Below are 13,253 nucleotides of genomic sequence, written 5' to 3'. Positions count from 1 at the left end.
GCAAGATGACTCAAATGTACGGTAGACAGACAGTAGTACGACAATTCAACATGGTCCGCCTCATGAAATTGAGTTCACCGTTAAAATAACCCCGGATCGGCCAGCTCAGCCCAGCAAGGGCACGAAGCCACAGGGATCAATTAGGTAGTAAAAAAGGACAAGGACAAATCGAGCTGACTGTGTGCGCCCGTCTTCCGCGGGTGCCTGCTACCTCTTGTCTCAACTGAATGTCGAAGTGACGGCGGGCTTTTCGGCTTGTACGGCATGCCATGCCATGGTGATTGATAATGGATGGCGGCACTTGAACTGCGCCGAAAGGCCGCGCAATTGATACAATAAGCATCCATGGCATCTGTCACATTTGAACAATGGCGTTCGCGTCGGGCGGCATGTACATTGCAATAGGTAGATGCGATGCAGTAATCAACCCTTGTTGTGCGACCAACATTATATGAAGGGCGGACCTTTGGATGGAGTCTTGAATCCTAGGGCGGGTTTCACGCATATCGCGGGATCCGATGAGAGAGTTTGATTCTTTTCTCCATGCGCGGTCAACGCATGAATAACTTTGAGAGAAACAATCGGTATTATTGTTTCTTAACACATGAAAGAGTCGCTATTGGGCGCCCGCCAAGCTTCCATTGTGACAGGATTGTAATTTGCAAAGTTTTGTCCTCGTATGGAAAGGCGCTATTGGATGGCTGTCACTTACAAGCCTCAATCCTGGTGCAACGTAGACAGCCCGGCATCACAGAACAGAACAACAGAGCCGCCCGCGACTACGGGCACCACCACGATCTAAGCACCGGGATGATCCAATATCCACAGGGAGGAAGATGAGCAGAATGCGATGTGCGGATACAGCGCAGCACACCGCGTACCCGGGGATTCGGGTCGTTCAGTACTCAGGGCTGCAACGCTGGTCTTACGGCGGGCTCCAGTATTTTGAGGTTGAGCTTGAAAGGATGATACTCCATACAGACAGAAGAGATGATGGACCCCTAATAATTCTTTTTGAGGGCTGACTCTGACCGAGAGCGAGAGCGAGAACCCTGTCCTTGCATGATGAGCCTGAACCGTTGGATTGGGCTCTGGGCTAGCGTTTAGTGTACCCAGAAATAGAGCATTGTTGAAATGTGTAAATTGGCGTGTTGGGCTTGACAGTGAAAAGTCCGCTGCAAAAAATTCAATGCTGTAGAGTTGAGTTTCATGATGTTCATGACCGCTTCTTCTTCTTCTTTGCTGTCTCTTGTCTGTGGATCGTGTTGGGATGAATTGCTATTTCGGGTGCATCTTCCCGCCATTTGGGTTCTTTACAGGGCCCTTGCCGTGACTCACAAGGGGCCTTGCGAAGCCGTGTTGTTGAACGCAACTGAGCGAGGTGAAGAGGATGGCTAAAGAGATATCACAGTAAGCGGTAAACGGAGTTGGCGAACGGAGATCTTGGCAGGGCATTCCGTTCCGGCGTTTGGAGTCAGCCTTCAAAACAGTCCTAGCGCCATCGGCCACTCCTTTGATGACACAGCCAATTTCCGATCTTCAGGGCACAGAGACGAGAACCTTGGTCGGGGCCATTAGAACAGGATCGAAGGACATGAAGCTTCGGTTTTTTACTGTCTTGTTCTGTTTCTCCTGTCCCATGACCCAGATCCCACTAGTCGGAGATGATTCCGTTTCAATGACGATATGTCGTCGATTCGGTTCACGGGATGTGGGTAGAGTCCAGAGCATTCTAACGAGATATCTGAATATTCTGGACGGGAATAACGACAGACGACTGGCTCTGGAGCTGTCACTCTGCTGATATGTACAAGTATGCCTTTTTGTTGAGCATGAAAAAGAAAGACATGGCATTGCATGGACACATTGCAACGGCCCTGAGCAATCTCGATGTCGTCCGTTACGGCTTCATTGGATTGGTCCTCAAAGTTGCAACGTGCTTTGCCAAGACCTTGAAACAGAGTGTCAACAGCATTCACGTTCACGCTATCACACCCGGCCGAGTCGTGCCAGTCACATCCGGCACGGCACTCGAGACAGGCAAAAAAGCACCCCCATGAATCCGACTGCCATGGGCATCGTACTCTAGCATGCAATCGACATCGCGAGCTTCCTTCACAAGCACCGGAGCGTCTCCGTCGACCTTGTTCTTGTCTAGGCTGTCTGCATGACCCCGTTGACGATGGTAATACCCTGCATCTCATCGTGATCCCTAAAAGCGAAATTGGTGACAGGGTCTGACTTATTCCCGATCGCAGTAAATTATCGTCGCCTAGCCAGCAGTTCCGAACATCGAGAACGCACTTGTGGTGTTTGATGGAGCTGTCAATAACCGTCTGAATGATGCAATGTCCATAGCACGCGCGTAATTCATACCTCGAAACATGACACAAAGGAAGCGCTTATCGCAAAACTGACGTCGACAGTTACGCAGCACCCACGTACGATCGAAACCCTCTCGATGCCCAGAACCAGACTTACATACTCATCGGATCAGCGAGTGAAACTGGAGACGTAGTTGATTGATCGTCGGATTGCCGGGACTGGGCTTGGGCGGGAACGCTTATCAGAACCCGCGATCGTCTATCATTTTTTTATTTTTGCCTTTCGATGGTCCCGATGAGAAGTTGGAAGGGAAGATGAATATGTGGGGTTTTAGACTAACGTACGTAGGTAGGGGCGATCTTGATTGATTCATCGAAAGATTATCAGCCAAGTCAGCTCAGGTGTGGGTTGAGAATCTGTTTGATCTTCGTTACAGAGGAATTAATCATCGAGATGTGTTTCAAGTAGACTAGTTGAGTCGAGTCGAGTCGAGTCGAGTCGAGTCGTAGATCAAGACACACTGACTGCACTTGTCTCATCCCGATCGATCACCAATACGAGTGGCGTCGCTCCGTTCAGCCCTTTGAACAAACCGTTTTAAACTGGCAAGACTGGGTTGATGGGTCAGTCTCGAGTTTGAGATAGATAGAGACATCCACATCATCCGGACACAAAACGGCCAGCATTCAGTGGTGGTTTTGAGCAAATGCCCATGGCCGTGCCACCCACGATTCCATGATTAGATTACCAGTTGCCCATGACATGGCATGGCGCGACACACAACAAACCCCCCCTCTGAGTTAGTCGTAATATCATCGAATGGAAACTCCCTCAGCGTGTTGCTTAGTTAGTATAGAACTGTAGATGGGAAATGTTCCTGGGAGCTAGGCAAGACCCTTTGTTGTAGATCGATCTGGAACACGCTCTAAAAACTCGCCCTCATCAAGTGATGGAGCCACATCGAGATGGCGACGCCACCGGCCGAGATGCTCTACCAAACCTTCGATGGGCGTCCGTTTTCGTTCTAAACAGCCAGAGAGTCCTCCCGTTCGGAGCTGCTCCTGGGAACCAATGGCCAGGCCTCTTTGCACAGATATCGAGATGCTTGCTTTTTCCCACATCGACATACATATCCATATTCAAAGACAATTCTCGATCTCGCAGATTGAAGATGGAGGAATGGAAATGTGCATACATACAGAGTAGCCTCGCCTCATCAATGCTGCAAGGGGATCGAGACGGAGATTCTCTAAATCGGGGATATGGATGACCCATTTCTTAATTCCCACCCCACGCCCTTTCCCCTCTGCTCCGTTTTCTCATTTTGCCTATACTAGAGTAGGACAGAACCTTACGCGTGTCTGTTTTATCTGATGCGATAATAGCATCCGATGCATGCGCTGCGTTGCGTTGCGATGCCGCGGCATTCTAACTCCTCCCATCTCCCATGGAGCCCGATGCATGGCGCTGTAATTAAGCTCCCCGACGGATGCGACGGATCAGTGTCTTCTTCGTCAGACGATCACGAATTGCTTGGCAAGCCGTGTCATGTCTAAAATCACTAACTGTCTCTGGCACTGGTCTTGAGGTTACTGCTGACTGATGGTCCTTTTTTCTTCTTTCGTTGTTGTTTCCGCTTGAATTGCTATTTCCGTCAAAAACGAGGAAATAATGCCGCTCACCATTTTAAAGTCAGAGTCAGACTGTTAGACTCAAGAGTCTAGAACACTGGCTTGGCAGGGTCGCCTTATTCTTGACCTTTGTCACTGGCGTTTTGAACTGGGGGTGGGCCCCAAAAGGTCCCTGAAAGCTGAAGTTTGATGAATGATCGACCCGCTTGGACATCCATCCAATGCTGAGCAACGTGTGTTTTGCATATCATTAAATTACAAAGCCATCCCAGCCAAACCATTCTAAGCAGTAAACCTGTCACAGCCACGATCTTCTGACGAAGCCCTTTCTCTTCTATCCCTTCAAACCCCAGCAAGCGCTGACAAGAGCAAGACGGTGTTGCATTGCAGGACTGCAGGACTGCAGTCCCATGCGGGCTAGAATTCGTCTTGGCGGTCTTCTGCGGGAAATTGCATGGCACTCAAGTGAGACGATGGAACCGTATTCCAGAATACGCCATCTTGCAGAGCTTGGATCTCAAAATGGACTTTCAAGCCACAGGCCCCGGTGATCCCAGGGCTGAAGAATTATGGAGCGGTGAATCCCTTTTTTTGTCCTCACAAATTAAGGGTCCTTTTGAAAGGGTACGTCTGGTCTTGCTTATCACACGAGGGAGGCTCTAGATCTGGGCCTTTGTTTTACATGCTCGGGTTCTGGGCTGGAAGCTCGGCCAATGTGACTGATCTGTTTCGGCCTGACTCTAGAAAAACGTCCGTGGTCTGGGTTCGGTTCCTTGATGCGGCAATGGGTGCCTGTGCTTGATGCATTGTAACTGAGCACTATGCAGCTGATTGCTTTCGACCAGATTGCATCCCGGGTACTGTACTCACGGAAAACCTCGATGTTTTGAGTAAGCGAGTGTTTCCGCGTGATAAACCCTCAGGCACTTGGTCATGTATTTTATCAGTTATTCCATTTGACTCTTTTCTATCAGATCATGATGGAGCTCGGGCATGCCGATGCGGATCAGGCAGGGCTTGGCTTTATTGATTTTCAGGGCAGAGTCGCAGAGGGCAGGTCAACAAAGACATTTGAATCGGCGCTTTTACTGTAGCCTCAGCGTTTCTAGACCATGCTGCTATTCATGTCTGGTCATTGACGTAAAGTGTTGTGTTCTGGCCAGTCCATAGACTCAATACTACGCCCCCCGGAAAAGACCGTTATCGATCTCCCGGCATTCATACAACGTTGCTTCAATTAAGCCCTTTTCCGCTCCTGCCGGGCTCCGAGCGTTCCTGGCTAATTCGAGAACATGTCCATCAATACGACGATACTGTACCCCAGCGTGCACTATGCCATTCTCTACTTCGGGGTCTCTCAATCGCCCTTCTCCGTTGCGCCGTGTCGTAGAACCAATAGCGAAGCGCAGTGGCACAGGAAACCTTCGCACAGCCATGCAGTCCTATTGGGTAGATTGGTTCTCAAGAGGGTGGGAACTCGTCGGGAATACCCAAGATCAGCACAGCGACGTTCTAGACCCTTTGGATCCATGGGTTGCGTGTCCTCGTGCCCTGAGCCACAGTTCTTGGCTTCGTAGGCTCTGCTCCGTTGGTCTAGAACGTGTTACGAGTTCTACTGTGGCGCCCTCTTTTTGCGGATGCGATGGGAGGGTAACTGACTTATAGCATAACGGTTTTGTGAAGCCCGAGAGATCAGAATGACACGATAATGACAGGGGAGGGGGGGCAGTTGCCATGCGACGCGGGCGGTTAAAACGGCGTTTGTGATTGAGGTCACGCGTAGCTTGGCGCGAGTTAGTTTTTGTGTCTTGGGCGTTTAAGGCTGCGCAGAAATGACTGATTGCTCAATCTTGTGACCTTGGACCGTCCAGGGTATGTGTTTCGAGAGATGCTGTCGTGGCTGGGTTGGGGGTTGGTTGTACTGATGCAGGGTCTTTGTCTCACACCCTATTCTTGCCCTGATATTGATGATTTGAGTTTGTTAGGACTTTGGTGTCTCGGTTTGTCTAACGGCGCGGTTGGTTACTGGCATTGGTTTGGTGTTGGGCCTTGTCCGCGAGTATCAGGCCGTCAAGGGCATGCATGGTCATTGATGAGACCATGGAATAGTTCCGTAAGATACGGTGCCAAACGCAGCAGCGCGACATGAATAGATATTGTTTACATCTACAATACATACATATCTCCATGACTTACAAGTCAAGACGCAGGTGGTCGTCGCTCGCCAGCTGCCGAGCGAACGTCGATCATCTCCGTCTGGGGCAAGTCTGACTAATTACCCTACGGCATTGCTCAGGTACCAGGGGCAAACCTGGAAGCTCTTTGTTCCTAGAAACCTGTGTTAACTAGTAAATGTTTTATACATATATATTGCCACTGGCCGTAATTTTCTGATCTATGTTCGCCGTTGTATAGGACTGCTTGCTCCAGCGCTTCACTGTCAGGTGTTGAAGCGGCTGAGGGGGCATGGAAGGGCTGCTAAGATGCAGCAATCTCAGTGGTTGGTTGCTCTCTTGCAGCGCTGCCTGACGCATTACGTGGACATGCATTCAATCTCACTACCTCAACACTGCAACTCAATCACAATTATCTACAGTAAAATATCATCAGCATGAGTAAGGAAATGGATCTCATTGATACCATGTCCATGGCTTCCACTGTCGATGGCCAAGGCACGCCTACACACACAACGACAACCGAAACCTGCAGAGATTACACTGAATCCGTTCCCTACCCCGGAGCCATCTTCATCATTCGCCATCGCGACTCAGGCAAAGTCATCACAATCGTCAACGGCGACCTCCGACTTTGTGAGGGCTTCAACCCGAGAGGAGGCTTCCACTGGGAGTGTATCGAACGAGATAGATGGCTGGGCTTCCGAAACTGTGTTTCTGGGACTATTATCGGCCACAACGAGAGGAAGAAGTTCATCGCCCGAGTCGATAAGCATCAGTCGCATGAGTATTTTACACTTCGTCCAAGTCCGCAGGGTGGCTATGAACTTTTGATGAGACATGGCCAAGAGTTGTGGAGTATGGCTGTTGGAGATGATGGGAGTGAGTTGGTTGAAGTGAGAGGTGAAGGTGCTCTGTGGGACTTTCTCAAGACTTGATGGTGTTTATCTTTGGACCTGACGGAATACTTTTGTCTTATTTATGGTATAGTGCCTCTGAGCTCTGACACATAGCCGCGAATACCGCCCTTTTCCTCATCGGAGAGAGATATCTGGAAATACTTCTCAAGAGCTTCTACACGCTCCCCTTCTGAGTTGCAAGTGGTGATTATCTGTGTCTTTCCGCCCAGATTCTCTTTAACAACCCCATTCACAAGCATTCTCTTTCCATAAATCTCCATCTCCCCTTCGAAGCTCGCCTCAATCTCCACAGGCCGAAGCAGAAACTTGATAGTCAATACATTGCGTGGCTGATGGCTATCTGGATGAGTGTTGATCCACCAGTTTACCACATCCCAATCCAAGGCAAAGAACTCGATGCCCGGAAACGAGTAGAAAGAGTTCCACTCTTTGTCTTGGCCGTTTCGATACTGATAGATCCAGAGTTTGGTCTCTTCTGTTTTGTGGACTTGATGAGGTATCCAATCTCTCTTGAGTCGGATTTGCTGGGTTCCAAGGTTCTTGTGTACTAAACCGTCGACGAGTGGCATTGGCATCGTGGCGCCGTCACCTCCGAATGCTACATCGGAATGATATTTGCTACCATCCGGGAAAGTGATGATATTCACGATATGGTTCCTTAGTGTCTGGTCAGCGTTTGATTCATATTGCCAAACAGCTTAGGATGTCTAAAATGAACGTGAGGTTATTTCTCCATTGAAAACTTTGTTTCTAGTTCCTCGATGGGTAGATTTGACTTCTTCGTCTGATCCCAACAGCTGAGATACAGGAGGCTACTAACCAGCCTGGATAGTCCCCTCTTGGAACACCTTCGAGTCTTCCTCGAGTTCGCACCCCAGCAGTATATGCATCGAACCCTATAGCCCGAAGAATGTGGTTGTACAAGATCGCAATTTCCATACAGAAACCGCCGCGGCCACGTCTATCTACCACCATCTTTCGAAAAAGATGTTGAGGATCGAGGTCGATATTATGTGTGGCATTATAGTGCAGAGATAGGTTTTCATATGGGAACGTAGCGAGCGAGTGAGTGTGCAAGGCTTTCAAGAGCATCAAAGAAGGTCGGAGGTCTCCTCGCAGCCCTTTGGGAAGATCGATGTAATCGAAGAACTGTGAAAGTTGCTCTTGACTATATGCGGAAGCCATTCTGTGGGACAATGTAGTTGGTAAAGACTGGCTATTCTTAAGATGATCCAGGGCTTCTTTTAAAGCTAAGTTGGCGGTGAGTCATTCCTGGTCCGACTTGATGCCGTGCTTCTGCAACACCAAACGCTTGCCAGGATGCCTTGAAAACCCAATTGGCCGCAAGAACTTTCCAGAATATTGAAAGATTCCTGGGAAACCGATACTGGCTCCTTTCTGTCAGTAAAACTCAATTCGAGCTGGCTGAGCTCCGTCCTAATCCTCTCAACTTCTCGGCCAGTCTGAGATTGATCCTAAATGCATCAAGGAAAGTATTTATGGTTCTTACATGCCTCTTATGTCCCAGGCCATGCTCTCTCTATCCATGAGAAAATAGTGGGTAAAAATTATGATCGACGTGGCACTGGTACTATAACTTGAACTCCCTTTTCAGAAGTAGATCTATCATAAATTCAATGATTTTGAAATCGACGCACGAGTTACAGATACTTCAGGAAAAATGAAAAGAGCTCCCGTAGTTCTTGAAAGCTTTGCAATTTGATTACGTTTCATCCAGCCTCACTAGCAATTTAGATATCTAACTCATGAAATAAACATTTCTAATATGTTGCTACACATTCAGTCCTTCGCTCACTGTTCAATGACCGAAGACTCGATTCTGAAATGCCCATGGAGTTAGAGTCCAGATGCCATCTCGTTCAACGTCCAAGTTTTGTGAGCGACCAGCTTCAACGTGAAGTAGCTCTAGGATATATATGGCCCTTGCCGATGATATATCCCGTTGCGTCACCCGTGCAACCAGTACCAGCGCTACATACTTGATATCTATCTTTAGCGACCTATTTTCGTCGAACTGCTAAACTGGATTCTCATATTCCCATAGCCAAACGAAAGACCTGTCTGAGTCTCTAGATTGAAATGCATGGTAATCAACACAGAGGAATGCGTCTGATCGGAAGCCTTTGGATCCAGCTCTATCAACTTGAATGGTGATGAAGCGGCCCTTTAGAGGTTTCGAATCACCGTACACTACGATGCCTGAGGTAATACGAAACTGTCCTTGACTCTTGATTCGACGTTGGACATGGAATTTAAGTCATGCCAGTTTCCACCTACTCCTTGAATACCGACCAGTCAAGACCTTTCGAATGGGAGATCACATGGCCAAAATCTGATAGGCTATAGCTACTGAAAACTATGACGTGCTCCTGTCATCGTACACCGGATTGTGATTTCTAGCGCTCCTTTGGCATTTCGGCTTTGTTGATAGCGCTTCATACCTAAGCTGATTCGACGAGCAGCAAAGTCCTCTTCTGTCAAATCAGCTTGTACCGCATTATATATATGACCTAAATCAGTTCTACTCATTCGATATCTCTGTAGACCTAGATCAGGGTCCACGGTTGGGGTGATGATCAGGGATGCTTCAAAGTATGAGATGGATCTAGGATCTTGAATTGCTTTAGCAATAATATCTGGCTAGACTAAGCCGCATGAGTCTTGTTCTTCTTGAGGTTACCATTGAGAGAGCTTGCGCCGTTAGTAACCATTCAGTGACGGCGGGCCAATGGTGACGCGCTCATAAAGAGCGCATAGTGTCGTACAGAAGGAGGTGAGATAGAGACCAGGGATAACCTTTCAGCCGGCCTGTTTGTGCTGCAGAGTACTGAAACGAGTGGGAAAAAGTAATGTCTATATAAGACGTGGCAAGGAAGACAAAATGCTCAATAAATTTTGCTACACAATTACTGCTGGATATTGGCCTCCACCTCGATCTCAACGATCATGCCAGGAATACCTAACTCCGTAACACCCACACAAGTCCAAGTTGGCTGATGGTCAGGCATCCACTTGCGAAACTGCTCAACCATGAGGTCAAAAGAGCCCGAGAGGGAGATGTGATAGCTTCTGACGGAGTGAACGTCTGTCCAACCCCTTGCGCCAGCGTCTTTGAGGTTCTTCTCAACGTTCTTGAACGCAAGGTCAATTTGACCCTTGAGATCTTCTTTGTCGATATTGCCTTCACTATCCCATCCTCCTTGGCCGGAGCATTTGATGGTGTTGCTGATGCGGACAGCTTGTGAGTAGGAGTATTCTTTGTTGTTGGTCTTTCCGACACCTTCGTAGTTGTAGTAGGTGAGATGAGACATGACGAAAGTCTATTTGTATAAGGCACCGAGATCAGACTGATAGGGAAGTTGGAGGCTTACGTAGAGATGGGGATTCGTGACTGAATGGTATAGATCTTTGAACAGTCGCTGTGCTTGATGCTCGTATCAGAGGCACAGTAACCCTTATGTACTACACGACATGATACGCAATCACCACCACCCAAGATCTTGGCACATGGCCATGATGATCACAGAACCTATCATGAAGATTTCACCTCGGCCACCTCGTCATACTACAACGACCGAGTGGTCACCCAACATTCCTATTCCAGTTTGACTCCCTCGCTCTTGAGAGCTGTATCTTACATCCCCCGCAGAATTGCCCAGAAACATCCCAGATGCAGTATGAGATAAGACCTGCCTGGGGATTGCAAGAGGCCCAAAAAGTTACCCAAAGGAGAATAGCGCAATTCCCCGCATCGCGGGGTTGTACGGAGTAGATATCGTTAGTGTTCCTCCTCATTCTGGCCTGAATACTTTCCTGACTTGAACTGGGACATGACGAGAGACTGCATGAGGAAAGGTTTGGGGCCAATTGAAGCGTTATCAGCTGAATGTGCAGCGGAATTGTCATGATTGAGGGAACCCCGCAAACAGTGGATGGGCGCGATGGTGTCTTAGTTGTTGGTAGTTTATTGGGTGTATGAGTTCCGAGGACAGCCGCTTTCATTTGATGCGTCGCACTCGTTATAAAAGATGATACCCCATCCTTCGTCATTGTAATACCTTATTCTACATTCAGACTCCTCTCGTCCAGTCTTCCACGCCTTGCGTCTCTTGCATATCCCACAATGGCATCAACTACGTCAATCACATTGCCCAATGGCAAGAAGTACGACCAACCCACTGGTCTCTTCATCAACAACGAGTATGTTGCTGGTTCAGGCGATGAGTTCACAGTGACAAATCCAGTGTAAGCTCCCAGAAGCCCCCAACTCTCCAACTGAACGGGAACTCACACGTCTTAGCACCGAGGAAGAGGTCATCAAGCTCAAGGGAGCTTCAAAAGAAGACGTCGACAAGGCCGTTCAGGCTGCGCGCAAAGCTTTTGAAGGTGAATGGTCAGAGCTCGCTGCTGTGGACCGCGGCGCGTTCCTCTACAAGCTTGCTGATCTCATTGATCGCGACCGTGAGCTCATCGCCGCTATTGACGCCTTTGACAATGGCAAGGTACGTATCCATGCTCCTCAGCCCAATTGCATCGCTGACACTGTCGCTAGCCTTTCAGCGCTTGTCTCGCTGGCGATCTCGACGAGTCGTACAATGTCTTCCGATACTACGCTGGCGCCGCCGACAAGATCAGCGGCAAGACAATTGAGACATCTCCCGCCAAGCTCGCATATGTTCTCCAAGAGCCTCTTGGCGTCTGTGGACAGATCATCCCGTGGAACTTCCCCTTCATGATGCTCGCTTGGAAGGTCGCGCCAGCGCTGGCATGCGGCAACACAGTCATCCTCAAGCCCGCCGAGCAGACGCCTCTGTCTGCTTTATATTTCGGTAACCTTGTCAAGGAGGCTGGCCTCCCTGCCGGCGTTGTCAATGTGCTGCCCGGTCTTGGTCCCCAGACTGGAAAGGCGATTGCTGGACATATGGACATTGACAAGGTTGCGTTCACAGGCAGCACCAATACTGGCAGGGCCATAATGAAGAATGCCGCGAACAACCTCAAGAACATCACGCTTGAGTGTGGTGGCAAGAGTCCTTCAATTGTCTTTGCGGATGCAGAGCTGGAGCAGGCTGTCAAGTGGTGCCACTTTGGAATCATGGACAACAAAGGAGAGGTGAGCTTCATAGCCCAGTAAACAGCGGCATGTATACTGACAGTATGTCTCAGGTCTGCACATCCACCTCGAGAATCTACGTGCATGAGGACATCTACGACAAGTTCCTTGAGAAGTTCGTTGCTGTCACAAAAGAGAATGACAAGCTCGGCTCCCCCTTTGAAGAAGCAACAGTCCAAGGTCCTCAAGTCTCCAAGACCCAATTCGATCGAGTTATTTCATATATTGAGGAGGGACGCAAATCTGGTGCTAGACTCCTATATGGTGGTAGCAAGCACGGCGACAAGGGCTACTATCTCCAGCCAACAGTCTTTGCAGACGTAAGTTTCCGCTCCAACATTACCAAAAGGTATTCTGACTCAAGTAACAGACTACCGAGGACATGAAGATCATGAAGGAAGAGATCTTTGGTCCCGTTGTCTCCATCGCCAAGTTCTCGACAGACGAGGAAGCTATCGCCAAGGCTAACGATACATCCTACGGTCTTGCAGCTGCTCTATTCACCGAGAAGATCTCGCGGGCACACAAGGTCGCTCGCAAACTTCAGGCTGGCATGGTCTGGATCAACTCATCTGGCGATTCACACTTTGGTATCCCCTTTGGCGGATACAAGTCTTCTGGAATTGGTCGAGAATTGGGACAGTATGCGCTAGATGCCTACACTCAATCCAAGGCTATCCATGTGAACCTGGGATTTGAGCTGTAGGGGAATCTGTGTAGAGAATTTGATACGAGATAGCCATAATGATACCATATATTACATGACTGATTGCTAGGTTCTGCTGACTACTTAGTGAGTGACTATTCTCCAGCTCGGTTATCTTCCGATGGATCCCCAACATATTTAGTTGGTATCTGAGAGAGTGCGACCTTGAACTCCTTATCAGCGCCCTTATCTTAATCACCCAGCCCCCAAAACAGGCAAGTCAGTGACTCGGAGAGTCTCAAACGCGCCGATGACCGGAGTCGGCATTACACTACCTTTAACAGCGAGAGACGAGCCAACACTCGGGTTCTGTTTCCTCTTTATCGCATCCGAGCCCCATGACCAGGTTTCGGACCGCCTTAT

General features: G+C 48.9%; 5 protein-coding genes across 5 annotated transcripts; 2 read left to right on the top strand and 3 right to left on the bottom strand.

The window, feature by feature from the left end:
• Positions 1-798: 798 nt before the first annotated feature.
• On the bottom strand, positions 799-2,698 carry FPRO_11797 (uncharacterized protein; the record flags this gene model as incomplete). Its single annotated transcript, XM_031221311.1, has 6 exons — positions 799-1,278; positions 1,339-1,537; positions 1,615-2,336; positions 2,377-2,413; positions 2,482-2,583; positions 2,670-2,698. 6 exons carry the CDS (start codon positions 2,696-2,698, stop codon positions 799-801), a joined length of 1,569 nt encoding a protein of 522 aa, XP_031086883.1.
• A 3,869-nt stretch (positions 2,699-6,567) lies between these two features.
• Positions 6,568-7,068, top strand: FPRO_11796 (uncharacterized protein; the record flags this gene model as incomplete). The annotated part of the gene is made up of 1 exon (XM_031221310.1): positions 6,568-7,068. One exon carries the CDS (start codon positions 6,568-6,570, stop codon positions 7,066-7,068), a length of 501 nt encoding a protein of 166 aa, XP_031086882.1.
• Positions 7,069-7,109: 41 nt separating this feature from the next.
• FPRO_11795 (uncharacterized protein) lies at positions 7,110-8,235 on the bottom strand (the record flags this gene model as incomplete). Its single annotated transcript, XM_031221309.1, has 2 exons — positions 7,110-7,707; positions 7,871-8,235. 2 exons carry the CDS (start codon positions 8,233-8,235, stop codon positions 7,110-7,112), a joined length of 963 nt encoding a protein of 320 aa, XP_031086881.1.
• Positions 8,236-9,977: 1,742 nt separating this feature from the next.
• FPRO_11794 (uncharacterized protein) lies at positions 9,978-10,382 on the bottom strand (the record flags this gene model as incomplete). The annotated part of the gene is made up of 1 exon (XM_031221308.1): positions 9,978-10,382. The coding sequence occupies one exon, from the start codon at positions 10,380-10,382 to the stop codon at positions 9,978-9,980; it is 405 nt and encodes a 134-aa protein (XP_031086880.1).
• Positions 10,383-11,194: 812 nt separating this feature from the next.
• FPRO_11793 (putative aldehyde dehydrogenase) lies at positions 11,195-12,890 on the top strand (the record flags this gene model as incomplete). Its single annotated transcript, XM_031221307.1, has 5 exons — positions 11,195-11,316; positions 11,372-11,573; positions 11,624-12,184; positions 12,238-12,504; positions 12,555-12,890. 5 exons carry the CDS (start codon positions 11,195-11,197, stop codon positions 12,888-12,890), a joined length of 1,488 nt encoding a protein of 495 aa, XP_031086879.1.
• Positions 12,891-13,253: the final 363 nt, after the last annotated feature.

This window comes from Fusarium proliferatum (genome assembly GCF_900067095.1).
Source record: "Fusarium proliferatum ET1 genome assembly, contig: FPRO_scaffold010, whole genome shotgun sequence".
Classification (NCBI taxonomy): domain Eukaryota; kingdom Fungi; phylum Ascomycota; class Sordariomycetes; order Hypocreales; family Nectriaceae; genus Fusarium; species Fusarium proliferatum.
The sequence above is the reverse complement of the archived record's forward strand: the minus strand, read 5'-3'. Positions and strand labels throughout refer to the sequence as shown.